Below are 13,559 nucleotides of genomic sequence, written 5' to 3'. Positions count from 1 at the left end.
CCTTCCAGATTGAAATGGCTAGTGCTCCAGACAGAAAGCAAGGCTTGTTTTGTGTACATTTAAAACAACAACTACTGCAATTTCCTTTAGATCATTCTTCTGGTTTCCCCCTCATGCTTCAGATTTTGAAGAGCTAACAAAACCCATGCTTTTCCCTGCATTATTTTTTTCCCTTTTTGCAAGCCTGTACTGAATAGAAAGAGCCTGTATCAGGCCGGTCAGGTTTCCTGTTCCTAACCAACTTCAAAATGCCAGCACATTTGTATGCACAGTGAACTTCATGCAAACACCTGCTTCTTAAAGGCACTGTACACTCTGCTACCTCCTATACTGCTTGAATACATTCTTTCGCTTCATTTTTTTGTACACTCAGAAATCAATGTTCAAAATTCAATTACACTACTTTTCTTCAAGTTCAAGTGATTTTTCTTGCCCCGAATTCCCTCTGTATGTAAGAAAAGGAATATGAATGAGAGCAAGCTTGAAAAACTAGATAATAAGAGCCATCCTGTTAGATGTTCTTCCTCTTACAGATAATAATATTAAGTCCATCTGCTCTATGTGGTTACATTATGCAGAAAAAAATGCATATTAAATGCACATTAAGATGAAGAACGTTTAATCCACTGTAGGCAAAGGCAGAAGAAACTCCACCACTCTCAATAGAATTACAACAATCCACTGGTGGATTAGATACAAACATACACTCAGTATAATCACCTCAAGTTGAGCATGAAGATGGGCACAGCACACATTTATATAACTTTCAAAGACATGTGAATGCAGCAATGAACACCAACTTGTATTTTTGTGACTTTTCAAGTGCATGCTTAAACCTCAGTAGAGCAGGCATGTAAAAATTGGGCTGGTTTGAACTCTCATCAAGATGACACACATTACTGAAGAAAAATTCATTTACCCTTTCAATTTTGAGTTTTCTTTGGGGGTATTATCTGTTTATTAAAAGTTCTGGATTAATATTCTTGGAGGAAATACATTATGTGTATGCCACACACAGCAATAGAAGTATTTCTGTGTGCTGCCCTGCTGCAAAGTTTCAACCCTGACCTTTATAATACTCATGGACAAAAATGAAAATTAAGATTAATAAATAACTAAAAATCAAGAAAATCAAAAATGTCATGAGCTCAGATACAGACTAAGCAGGAGGAAAAAAGGAAATGTCTGTAACAAAAGGCTGGTTTTGATTGATTTTCAGGTAACTCAATGAAAGTGTCTTATTTCCCTCCCCATCAAACTTCCTCTCAACAGAGTATGTCAAGTGAGAAGCATGGTTTCCTCCAGGACTTCTGCCTACTTCTGGAGCTTCTGCATGCTACAGGCAAAAAATTTTCAGCTTTTACAAAAACACAAACACTGCAAAGAAAGATTTACAACTACAACAACAAAAGTACTGAGGAACTTCTTTCCTTTTGACATTTTATAGATTCCTCTCCCCAAATATCTTAATTTCACCAAGACCTCTCCAATTTCTGTACAGCCATACACAATACCAAAAATAAAGCTAATACTTTTCTGATCATCCATTCTGACTTTTCTTCTACCTGTTTACAAAGGAGCAGACATCATAAACAAACACAGTTTGCATTGCAGTTTGTCTTTAGACAAAGACTTCAGAAAACAGTTTATGAAACCAGTTTCCATAGCAGATTTTTTTCAAAAGAAACAGAATAAATGATCGAAAACATGAAAACAGAATAAATCATAAAAACAGTAAACACTTTCATGCTCTAAACAGTCAGACTCAAGACCTGAATGCTGATGAAAGGCCAAGGATGACTACGAAAAATGTTTTACTTATTTTAAAAATACAGAAAATTTATTTTTATTTTATATTAACAACATCTAACACCTTCGTACAAGATCTAACATATTTTATTTTCAGTAAATTTCCATTTTCTAATTTCTGCTTGCAGAAAAATTGGGTTCAGTTTGTCTCCTCTTGAAGTTCGTGCCAAAGCACACCAAAATACCTACTGTCTTCACTGGAACTGAAACCAGGTACACAATTTCAAGTATTCCTAAATTAGGGAAAGACCTTAGTAACTCACTATTGCTTACACAGGAAAAAAAGAAACATTATTACTAATTGGATGCCTGAGGAAAAGCACTGGCTTTTGCAGGAACAGTCAGGGACACTGGAGCCACAGATGAAGGCATCACAAGGCCAAGACCATTTTCTTAATAAATCTCATCCATATCAATCTGTAGTACTGAGAGAGCAGGGAATACTCCCTGTTTTTGGAGAAAGGCAGTTTGTAGAGGCAATTTTAAAGGCCCTATAGTTTGCCAACCCTAAGCACAGAAGAACAAAAGACTACTCAAAATAATCCAGAATAAATGCAGTACCCTTGAAGAATACCAAAAGCATTTGTTTCCAAGGAAGATTCTCACTGCCTTAGAGATTGGTTTGTTGCAGGTGAAGAACACAAGCACTGAAAAGAGAACTGAAGGGTCCAGACAACTTATACACAGAAACAAAAGGCCTATGGGCACATGTTTTGGAACATCTGAGTCCTGCTGAAGGACTTTAAGAGAAAAAAGAAACAGGGGGAAGAATATGGCTGAATAACCTCACATCACTTCAAAACAGAGGAAAAATATTTGATGTTTTGAATTTAAGAGCTTTGTTCCATCCTGAAAACATTATTAAAAACACCTTTAAGCCCAGTCCCTCCTCCCCTAGCCAAAGCAGCAAATGTAAATTAAACCTAAAAAGCTAAGGGCAAGTCAGGATATTCCCAAACCTCTTCAAAATGTTCCACTACAAGGCATTGTGGCTTTCTTCCCTCCATTCACAAAGGAAATGGCAATACAAGAAAGTTTTTTGAAGTATAACCATGCTGTCAATTTGCACCTCTCCTTCATCTGCCCTGGACTATTTTCTCCTGATCACCACTACTGAACTTAAGCTACTTCTCTCCTATGATCCCTTCTAAGGTGTCCTAATTTCCTCTGAAAGGAGATCCATGTACAGCTGTCAGGATCACTTGCTGCATGGTCCCCTTCAAGGCACCTCGATTCATATCACTCACCCCTTACAGTCATGCTATGACACTCAGAATTAGGATGGTCTGAGGCTCAGCTTTCTTTTGTTCTGGCATATTGGATAAACAAACCAACCATACAGACAAAAGATTGCCTGTCAGCCTGAAGCAGACTTGAAAGAACCCCTGAGGGGGAGGTCTGGGCTGTGTGAAACAAGTGCAGATGTGTCAGGCTGCTCCACTCAGTCAAGGATTCCATGGGCCCCTTGCACTTTCTCACATTGTCTTCCCAGACAGTACAGGCACAGCCACAGGAAACTACAGGGAACAAGAATCTGACAGTTCCTCGGTGGGAACAAATACTGAAAAACCAGTGGCAGTCATGGCCTTCCAGTCCCATTTGGTTCTGACACGGGACTTCCTTTCCCTTCAACAGCCTTGATGAGATTACACTAATTTATAAACAATAGCCATCTTCTGTACCACAGCAAACAGGTAACATCACCAAAACAGAGCAGACGCAAGGCCTGATGCAGCATTGTTCTGTATCTAGTGTTGGCCAACAACAGAGAATTTTGAAGATAGTTTATGATGTCCTCAATAGGAGGATGTGCAGAATCTGCTTTCATGTTACATGTCATACTAGTACTCTAAGATTACTGCTTTTCAGAAGGGATATCTAACCATTTGCTTCAAGTTGCAAGTCAGTGCTAAACTCACTCCTCATTAATCTCCTCATTTCTCCTCATTAGTATTCTTCCTCATTTTTGTAATTCTGAGTTGCTATTTTCACCAGTTTCCTGTGGTACTCACAAATGGTATTAAAAAAAAATTTTATTTTCCCTTATGGTTCCGAATGTAGTCCCTTATAAAGACAACTCTTGCTTTGGTACTGTGAGGGGAAAAATAACTAAGCCCCATAACATTCCTTCCAGCCACCATTCATCCACAAGTAGGCAAGAAGTTTGTTACAATTTTTTTACACTGTGACACTGAGAAACTGAGTAAAACTGATGAAACATAACCTATTTAAAAGCTAAATACCTAATGTATTTAAAAGATTAATATAAAATAAACTAGATATTCAATATTTAATAAATGACAAGTGTATTACTATAGATAGAAAATATTTTTTGTAATACTACAAATAACATATTCTTAGATATAAACGAGAACCTTCAGTGAAATATACAGTGTGTGGAAAACAAAAACCAGGTCCGGTGTTTTTTATCTAGAAGATCTTTCTTCCAGCTCGATCCTACATGATGATCAAGTGCCTTTAGATCTGCAAAGTGTTAAAGCATGTGCTTGCATACATTAGTAGTCATGACAAATTTTACCACTAATTACATTGGAAAACTGCCATTTTCTGCCTTCTGAACACTTTTCGTGCAATTCAGATATGGAAGACCCTCCTTTTCCATTACTGAAAGGCATTCTATCTCACACAGCCAGAGAATTTATCCCTCAGTGCATTCAGTTCTCATTTTCTGAGAACACAGGAAAGGTAGTAAAGTGCTGAGCTGTTTATTACCAATGTGGCTCACTCAACCACATACAGATTTTACCCATGTCAAGACTTCAAGAACTACAGGAAGACAGAGTGTCTTCTTGTCTACCTTATGGAGAGCCATTTGTAACACTGCAAAGTTTAAAATGTGAATACTGACAAATCAATAAGTACATGAACCATACAAATTAGAGTCCCTTTTCCTCACATTAGTAACTATTCATTATTATATTGACTGTATTATTTATTTTAAGTGTAAGCAGGACCTCTCAGATTTAAGGAGGATTCCACTTATTAAGCATTACTAATACAAATACCTGATAGGAGGGAGGGTTTGCCACCTGTAAGCACTTCCCTCATATCAAGACAGAATTTTGAAAAAAATAATGAGTGACAAGGAGAAAGAAGGACTTCCTAAAAAGGAATCCTTATAAACCTCTAAGACTTCCAACAACCAAGTTTTAACATAACATTCCTAGCACAATATGTTAATGATGCATTCATCTTACTAAAGATTTCCATGCAAAATGATCAAAAATGCCTACATGGGTATATTACATTTTGGTTGTTACTTTCAACAAAGATGATTTGTACTATCAATTCAAAGAAACTTCTGAGGAGTCTTTTTTCTGACTCTGGAAAGGTCCTACTAGAATTACCCTTCACAAAAGGTCTCTTCCCTTGTCATCACAGCATTTATTTTCCTCTCCCATTCATATTCTCAACCCTCTCTCTCTTTCTCTCTCTCTCTCTTTCTCTCTCTTGATTTCTAACCTGCCCAATGCTACTGTTTTTCTTTTCCTTCCTTCACATCAACAGTGAAATTTACTGGCTGTGAGATTACTGTTGCCTGTGTTCCTTGACACACCTCAGACTGGACCTTCCTGACCCACTTTCTAACATTTGCCTCTAAAAGCATCACTAAGCAGTCCACTTCTGACCACTGGGACAACAGGCAAAATAAGATATGGTATGTTTAGGATGATACTGCAATTTTTGCTTTTAAGAAATCAGTATTTGTGGTCACAAACCAAGGAAAGCAGCCTTGTATCACAGATAAAGCACATTTCCCACTTGTCAAGACTTCCCCTCTTAATGCTGCAGAAAAACCAAAGGAGCAGAGCTCTCATTTTGCAATGTTTCTATTGGTTTTCCACTTCTAAATAATAGCATGGGTTGACCTCAAGCATGTCCTTTTGACCTTAGTGCCTACAGTGTTCAACCGTCCAAAACTCAGGATGCAACGGAAGAAATGGGAACAAAAGCACAGTCAATACTGAAATGACAACCTTCATTTTAAACTGTGAAATTAAATTGGTGTGCGGCAAGCACAAGATCTGATCAAAAAGGCGGGATCTAAAATGCGTACTAAAAATGCAATCTGCAAAATTCTGTGCAGATATGATTATTCACTTGCGAACATCTCAGTTGTGAATAAAATGCATCTAATATAGCTGTTCTAGCATTACAAAATTAAATCCCTTGAGGCAAATAAATTTAAAAAAAAAGAATTTACAAAGAAATAATTAAAGAAAAAAAAAAAACAAAACAACACTGGCAAGTAATCTCTCATCTTTGTACCAAAAATACAGATATTAGTAATGACACAACATGACCAATACATAATTTCTTGTTTTCTCATATGTGTTCAGTATCATCTTCGCAACAGATATTTTACAGCATAAAGTGACATAAAATTATAGCTTTTGATGAAATCCTCTTTCTGAAGCACCCTTCAAATTATTCAGTCTCTTCAAGAGTTCCCCTCGTATTCTGGGATAATTTTTAGCAGTTTTCCTTCTCGAGGGAAAGGGTTGCAATACTGCAGTTGATTTTTAGATTAGAATTTTAATAAACTATACTAATACTATTTAATTATACTAAATAATCTAATCTAAGTAATGTTCAAGAAATCCCAAGTTGCAGAAATCCAAAACTGCTTAATAACAAACCTGCCTCACACAGCTTACATTTGCCCTGGTTATATTATGAAATTATTGCTCAATGAAACCAGCAAAAATTATTGTTCAATGAAACAAACCAAAAAAAAAGACCCCTCCAACAATAGTATTGTCCAAACTTCAGGTTGACTAAGAGGTAACTTAATTTGGAAGTTAATGGATTTCCGTTTTGTTGTCATGCTGGTTTCATTAATTCAGTCAAGTACACCCACTCAATGTTCATTTATTTTATGGTTATTCCACGGGGTATTCAAAATTGCTGGTCTCATCTGTAAAGTTATTGGTAAAATTAGTAATCTATTTCAAATATGTGACAGTAATTCTTGAGGAACAGTTAATAGCAAGGTTTATGGATTTTTTGTTCCTTTCACTGTTTTAAAACTAGAATTGTGCACTATTTCAGTCCATTTTCAGAGGACTGAAATAGTGCAAAATTTCACATGCACCATCTGGTGCTCAGTGTGCAATCAGACGACTATTTTATACCCATAATGGAAATTTAAATAAGAATAGTACCTTTCTGATATTGAAGGCCTACATAGTATCAATAATTTACATTTTGTTAACATTTTTTTGCTGGTTTTGTTACAGGCAATCCTTATATGCACCATATCTATAATATTAAAGAAGAAAATATGTACTTATTTACACTTGGAACTTGAGATTATCTGTTTAGTTTTCCTGCTGCTATGCAAAATCTGTACACATAACAGAAAACTCTTGTTTTATAAAGAAAACAAATTACAAGGCTGAGCAAGGTTTAGATTGTGTCCTTTTAATCAATTCACTTTTTATTAACTATTCTTTTCAAAGCAATATTTTGAAAATCTAGAAGAATCTGCCTTGAAAGTATTTATTAATCAATACCAAAGTGGGCAAAGGAAAGATATGATTAAATATGCTTGAACTTTGATATTAAGGTTTAGTAATTACTGTCAGTGGTAAATTACCACAGATGGAAAGCAACTGCAATCTACAACTAAAAAGATTTTTAAGATTTCTGAAGTAGTGTAACTACATAATTAAGAAAACTTCTCACAGAAAGATGCTTTTTTTTAGTAAAACGTAGAAGAATAAACCAGCAGAAATCACTTCCACATTATATATTCACACAGCAAATGTGAATTTGGCTCTTAATGCCAACTCTCAATTAAAATAATTAACACAATGTAAGAACTTTCTATTCATAGTATTCTATTTCCTGCTGAAAAGTGCATTCATTAAGCATTTCCACAAGGTTTAAAAAAAATAGGACCCTATCATTCCCACATTGATTCCTTGGTGTCCCTGGAGCTAAATTAGCTTGATCCAAAAGTGCACCCCACATTTTCTGTATTTACTGTATTTTGAAGACATGAAGCCTGAAACTGCTCAGCTTCAGTGAGGAATGGGGAGAAAAAAAAAAAAAAAGAACAATCCCCAGAAAACTTTTTAAGAATTGGTACATTTATCTATTTCACACATTGAATCATATTGTCAATTATTCCATAAATACCTTTAAAACATCTATCATATTTTGATGAACCCATTCATGTTTTTTACATATCCAGTCATTTAACACAGTTCCCAACATCAGTCACTCACTATTTCAGGTTTGAGGGGGTTTTTTTGAAGCAGGAGGGGTATTTTCTAAACCATTTTGAGATGGTGAAGCCTGCCTTCAGATATTTGGATCTAATTTTGTTAAATTCTCAGTGAATCATCATAACGAAAAATCTGTCTGGTTATTTCCCAGATAAAAACCACCCACTTTCATTGGAGATGGAGTATCTTACACAGAGATTCAACCCACAGGCGTAGCTTACAAACCACAAAATGCAACCCTTTATAGAGGGCTACCTATGGAGGGCCAGAATGCCTTGTATATCACAGAAGTACCAGTTAACTTTTTAGCCACCAGCACGCTTGTAACAAATGTGGGTAGAGCCTCCCCAAATCTTCGTTCGCGAAGCCCAGCCATGATGATGACCAGTTAACACTTTAACATACCAGGTAAGTGGTATGGTGGCCAGAATATCACTATTAAAGTGTAATACCTAATAAAATAACACACTGTAAACAGAGTCTTCCAGGAAGAACTACTGTATCTTTTCTATTCACCACTTTTCTAATGAAATATTGCTGTTGATCCATTACACATGTCAATCTAAACAGGACATAAAAACAGTGCTTAGAGAGGAATTTCAAGGAATACTTCAAAAGTGCAATGACCAGATGGCTTAAGACTAATTAGAGAGCTTCTTCCCTGAAGAAGTGGCCAATATTTTTTTGAGATCTTTCTTCCAACCAAAGAGATGCAAACAAAAAACAGAGAAGATTCACAATATTTTTATCTTCTTCAGGAAAAAGAAAACTAATAATTGCCTTAAACACTGTTTCAAGGGGGGAAAAAAAGAGTTGTTAAATTCATGTTACATACACATTACAGGATGACCACTCTTTCTGCAACAGCTGATCACAAATAGGTTTCATAGCATTATTTTCTAAGGGCCCACAGAGGTTTCCTTAACCTCCACCAACAAGTTTTTGCAATAACGCACTCCAAACTCTTTCTGGGAGGACAATTACTCCAATTCTTAACAGAGGCAAAATATGTAATTCCCACAACCCACTAGTCAGGTATCATATCAAAACACTACAGAGGTGTCTCATGACATCAACAAATAAGCCGTAACTACTTAGAAGGTAGTACTGTACCATAAAAATGCCTAAGTTATTGTTTAATCTAGGTGAAGACAGGTCAAAATAGCAGTCCTAGAAGAGTGATTATCTTTCAGTTGGCAGCTGCTTCTTACCACATTTATAGCAAAAATCTGTTAAAAACCCATTTTTTACTTGGAAACTTGAACATCCTTTTAAAGAGGAAAAGCTGTCCCCGTCTGAGGCCATATACCTCAATTAAACAAACTGTACTAGAATCTGGTGAGTAGCCTCTTCCATTCCAAAACTGTTTGAATTAACAACCGCAATCACTTTATTATCTCAAAATCTGTACTCTCCAAAATATCTCTGCTGATGTACTACAAGGAAACATAAAAATTAAGACTATGAGACATCCGATGGCCTTTCCTGATTATCTAATTATTATGCTGGAGAGCCAGCTTCTACATATTCATACAACAGTGCTCTGACCTTAAACCATGAAGACATAAAGGGACAACAGAAAGACGGTACTATTAACAGTGAGAAAACAGAAAAAAAAAAAAACCAAAAACCTATGAGCAGCAAAATCAGTTTCATCTGGGGGATGATGATCAGGGATCATCACAAGCCCCTCAGACAGCATGGCCCGTGGCAGACTGGTCAGCTACCAGGCTAACAGGGCTGGGAACTTTTTTCCTGGCTCAGATGCTGACCTGTTGTACAACCTTGAAGTCAGTCAACTTCTTTGCATCTCAGCTTCCCCACTTGGAGTCAGAAAAAAACCAATCCTTTCCTTTCCCTAAAAAGTTCTTTGAAATCCACAGAGAAAGTATCCCAAAAGTGCACTCAAAGTCTTAGTCTTGTATCACCTTTTCTCATTGTTTTAATACGAAGCACAATTTGAAGCCCACTGTAGTATGAAGAATTTGTTAATAAAACTGTAAGTAAAAAAATTCATATTTTGATGTGGATAGCTGCTGTCAAGCAAAGCAAGCCAGAAATAACTACTACACAAGCTAAGCAATGCATCTTCAAAACTCTACAGCAGTTTGGAGACAAGTATCTACTTCATGACTTATTTCAGATTCACTGAAGAAACAAACTTGCCCAGGACTCCTACAGGCACAGAGTTTAGTCTTCCACCCTTCAAAGCAACTAAAAATATATCCACTAATATCCAGCAAGTACATAGATAGTAAATAGCTATTGAGCTGTGGGTTTTATTTCTAGCATACATGCATCTGCTTTGGAAAAAAGAAGGGAACAAAGTTGCTCCTGTAACTATTTAAAAACTCTGCTCCTGTAATAGTTCAAGATTTGTGTTGTCTGTGTAGCTGTAAACGAAATTAAAAGTGAAAAAGACAAAAGAAAGATCACATTCAGAATCTGAAGTTCTAAGGAAACCTTTGTTTTAAAATAAAATACATAAGAACATTTACAATCTACACACTAGTGCCAAAGCTGAAATTCCAATTAAAAAAAAATTAAAAATAAAAGACTCTGCATTTAGATGTGTATGTGTTAACAAAAGAATTATAATAAAACATTCATATTTCAAGGTTAAAGTGCCAAATGACAGAACATGACAAAATTTATGTCCTGTTTTACTAAGAAATAATAATGTAATTTCTGTGGAAATTTGTAGAATAAAAAACAAACAAGCGTTCCCTGAGCAGTTTAAAATGACAGAAGCCAGGACTCAGTTGAAAAAGCCAGTTCTGCCCTCCTTCACCTGTGAAGTGGACTAGGGCACTGATCCAGCTGAAGACTGACCCAGTAAGGGAAACCAGTGGTTACCCTTCAGCTGGACATGTGCTGCTCTTCACGCACAGCTGCACAAATACTTTTGCAAGTACAAAAGCAAGGAAGAACACAATGGTGGAAATCACTGACTAGGAGAGAGCTATGCAGTTCCTCTCTTTAGGTTTTCAAAGGCTCGTGGAGCTACAGCGCTGGGGTGTGGCTTCACATTATAAAACTTTAATCTTGGGGAAAAAAGCAGGAAAAAAAAATACAGGCTGCTACAAAAAGGGAGATTCTCCTTTCCCTGAGGTTCCCTGCTGTCCAGTGCCAGTGCCTATGCCAAAACGTTAACAAACTACTACTTTTCCTGTCAGATCCTCATGATGTTCTGAGGCCATGACTCTCTGTGGTTGGATCCAAGACAGAGAAGCAGCAGGTGGAAGGGATGAAATATTTAGCATTATACCACATTCAGATCACAGTAAGAACGGCAGAAAACCACACTCTCATGTTAAACTAGACAGTTCCCAACACTGGAAGTCACACATTCTTGAAAAGAAGTCACATCTTCAGACCCTTTCTTTCCCATGGGACAGTAATTTTTATTGGACTCTGTACAAACACTTCCCTTTCAGGCTTTAGCCTTTAAACTAGCCAGAGGACTATCTTTACAGATTACTTTTTAACATACTTTTTCTGCAACTGCATATTTACTGGCACCAAAAGCATATATGCAAGTATAACACACATACCCACATCTGTGCATCTAAAGGCAAGGTTTTTCAGAAGTGTCTAAACTTAGACTTCATAGACCCTATACAGGTACTGAATTCCAGCGTCACAGTGATTTGCTTACTCCTCTGTGCTAAGCATGGATTTGCCATGGATGAGCCTATTTGCAAGCAGTTGATTCAGCAAAGCTTGAAAATTCTCAGTACATGTAGACCTGGTAATAAGCCAGATTACAGTTAAAAATACATTGACAAATGTAAACTCACTCCCTCCCTACCCTCCTTCATATTTTCCTTTCCCCAGTTGCTTCACCAAACTTTAATCATATAAGTAAAAACATATAGACATACAGACTTTTATTCTTCGGAAGTCTTAGGTAAAATTGATAAATATGATTCCAATATATAGTTGGAAAGATTCCTTTCCAACAATAAATTTTGGAAGAACTGATTTCTTTCATTTTCTTTTTCTTTTTTTTTTTCTCATCCAACACTGAAACGACGTTCTTACGTCGCTAATAAATTCCAGTTACCGGCATTTCGAACAAGGGCTCCGAGTGTCTCAGACATGCGATTTGCTGTCATCAGACTTAACCAGACAGGACCAAGTTAAGGGCCTTTAGAAAAATCTCAGTTTTCACATGCTCTGTCAGGGCTCATTAGCGCTTGGCAGATGACTACTTTGAAGAGTTCATCAGCGCCGAGCGCGCTGTAGCAAAGCCAGAGCTTTTCCCACCGGTCGGGAAACGGGACAGCGGCATAGGGACGCGGCTGCACCTTCATCCCTTCCGCTCGGGAGCTGCTGCCCGCCCCCGAGGGCGGCTCCCGCTCCGCTCCGCTGCCACCGGTCTCTCCCGGTAGAGAGCGCGGCAGGCACGGCAGGGAGCCCAGGGCAGAGGGAGCGGGGAGTGACTCAACCTGGGCGCGCAACAGCCGCCTCTGCCTTCTTTTCTTGGTAGCAAGTACAGAACAATACCTGTGGTGGCGAGCGTCCGGAGTGCCGCGGGGTGGTCGGCACCTGCTCGCTTAAATGAGTATCTCGATGTAAAAGCCCCCCAAAAGCCACGTCGTGCCCCACTGGCACGCGTCACCCTAATTCATGTGTCCGTAAGGAAAGTTACGACGTTACTTTCTCGGCCCTCGAAACCCCGTTTTCCCACCGCCGCACCCTTCCCGGCTCCCGAAGCGCAGTCGGTAGGCAGCCCCCGAACGGGAGCCCTGCCCAGGAGGCTCCACCGCACTGCATTCTGCAGCACCGCCGGCGTCCTCACCTTGATGCCCTGCTGCTGCGTGGTCAGGGTCAGCTTGGACTCGTCCAGGAGCAAAACTTCGCAGTAAAATTCCTCCGGGACCGCGCAGAAACAGCCCATGCCTGCTGCGGTGGCCGGGGGGGATGGGGCGGGGAGGCGAGGAGAACCCTGGAGCGGCGACAGAGCGGGGCTGAGCCGGGTCTGGGCCGCGCTCGGCTCCGCCGATTGAGCCCGGCGGCTCCTTAGGGCGCAGAACCTGGCCCCGCCGCCATCCCGCCGAACAGCCTGGACAGGGAGTGCCGGGCGCTCCCTGTGGAAAAGACCGGCGGCTTGTTTTAGGAAGGATCCCGGGGCACAGCCCGCGCCCGCGCCCGGCTGTCACGACGGCTCTCCCGTCGCTGCCGCCCCGGGGAGGTGCCGAGCCGCCCACCCGGCCCGTCCCCCGCCCCGTCCCCCGCCCCGTCCACGCATGTTTCCGCGCCTCCTCTTTGTGTGGAGCAGCGGACGCCGGGGGAGCCGCTCCGCCGCCGCAGCCCGGGGAGAGCGGGGGGTGGTCCCCGCCCGGCCAGCGTGGTACCTCCGGCCGCGGACCCTGCGGGGCGGCGGCGGCGGGGCCCGGGGAGAGCGGGGCTGGCGGCCCTCGGCTGCCCGCGGCCGATCGCCTCCTCCCCGTCGGGGGCGCAGGTATGGAGGGGAGCGCCGCCAGTAGCCGG

General features: G+C 39.8%; 1 protein-coding gene across 9 annotated transcripts in view; it reads right to left on the bottom strand.

Moving 5' to 3' along the window:
* The window catches only part of EPB41L4A (erythrocyte membrane protein band 4.1 like 4A), a 140,040-nt gene extending 126,929 nt beyond the window's left edge, over positions 1 to 13,111 (bottom strand). For all 9 annotated transcript variants that reach the window (XM_017812648.1, XM_017812650.1, XM_017812651.1 and 6 more), the window contains exon 1: positions 12,868 to 13,111. In XM_017812648.1, the coding sequence (XP_017668137.1) occupies positions 12,868 to 12,966 (99 nt within the window). In that variant the 5' untranslated portion in view covers positions 12,967 to 13,111. The remainder of the gene's footprint in view (positions 1 to 12,867) is intronic.
* Positions 13,112 to 13,559: the final 448 nt, after the last annotated feature.

Source organism: Lepidothrix coronata, unplaced genomic scaffold (genome assembly GCF_001604755.1).
Source record: "Lepidothrix coronata isolate B3197 unplaced genomic scaffold, Lepidothrix_coronata-1.0 Scaffold37, whole genome shotgun sequence".
Lineage (NCBI taxonomy): Eukaryota > Metazoa > Chordata > Aves > Passeriformes > Pipridae > Lepidothrix > Lepidothrix coronata.
This window is presented reverse-complemented; position numbering and strand designations above follow the sequence as displayed.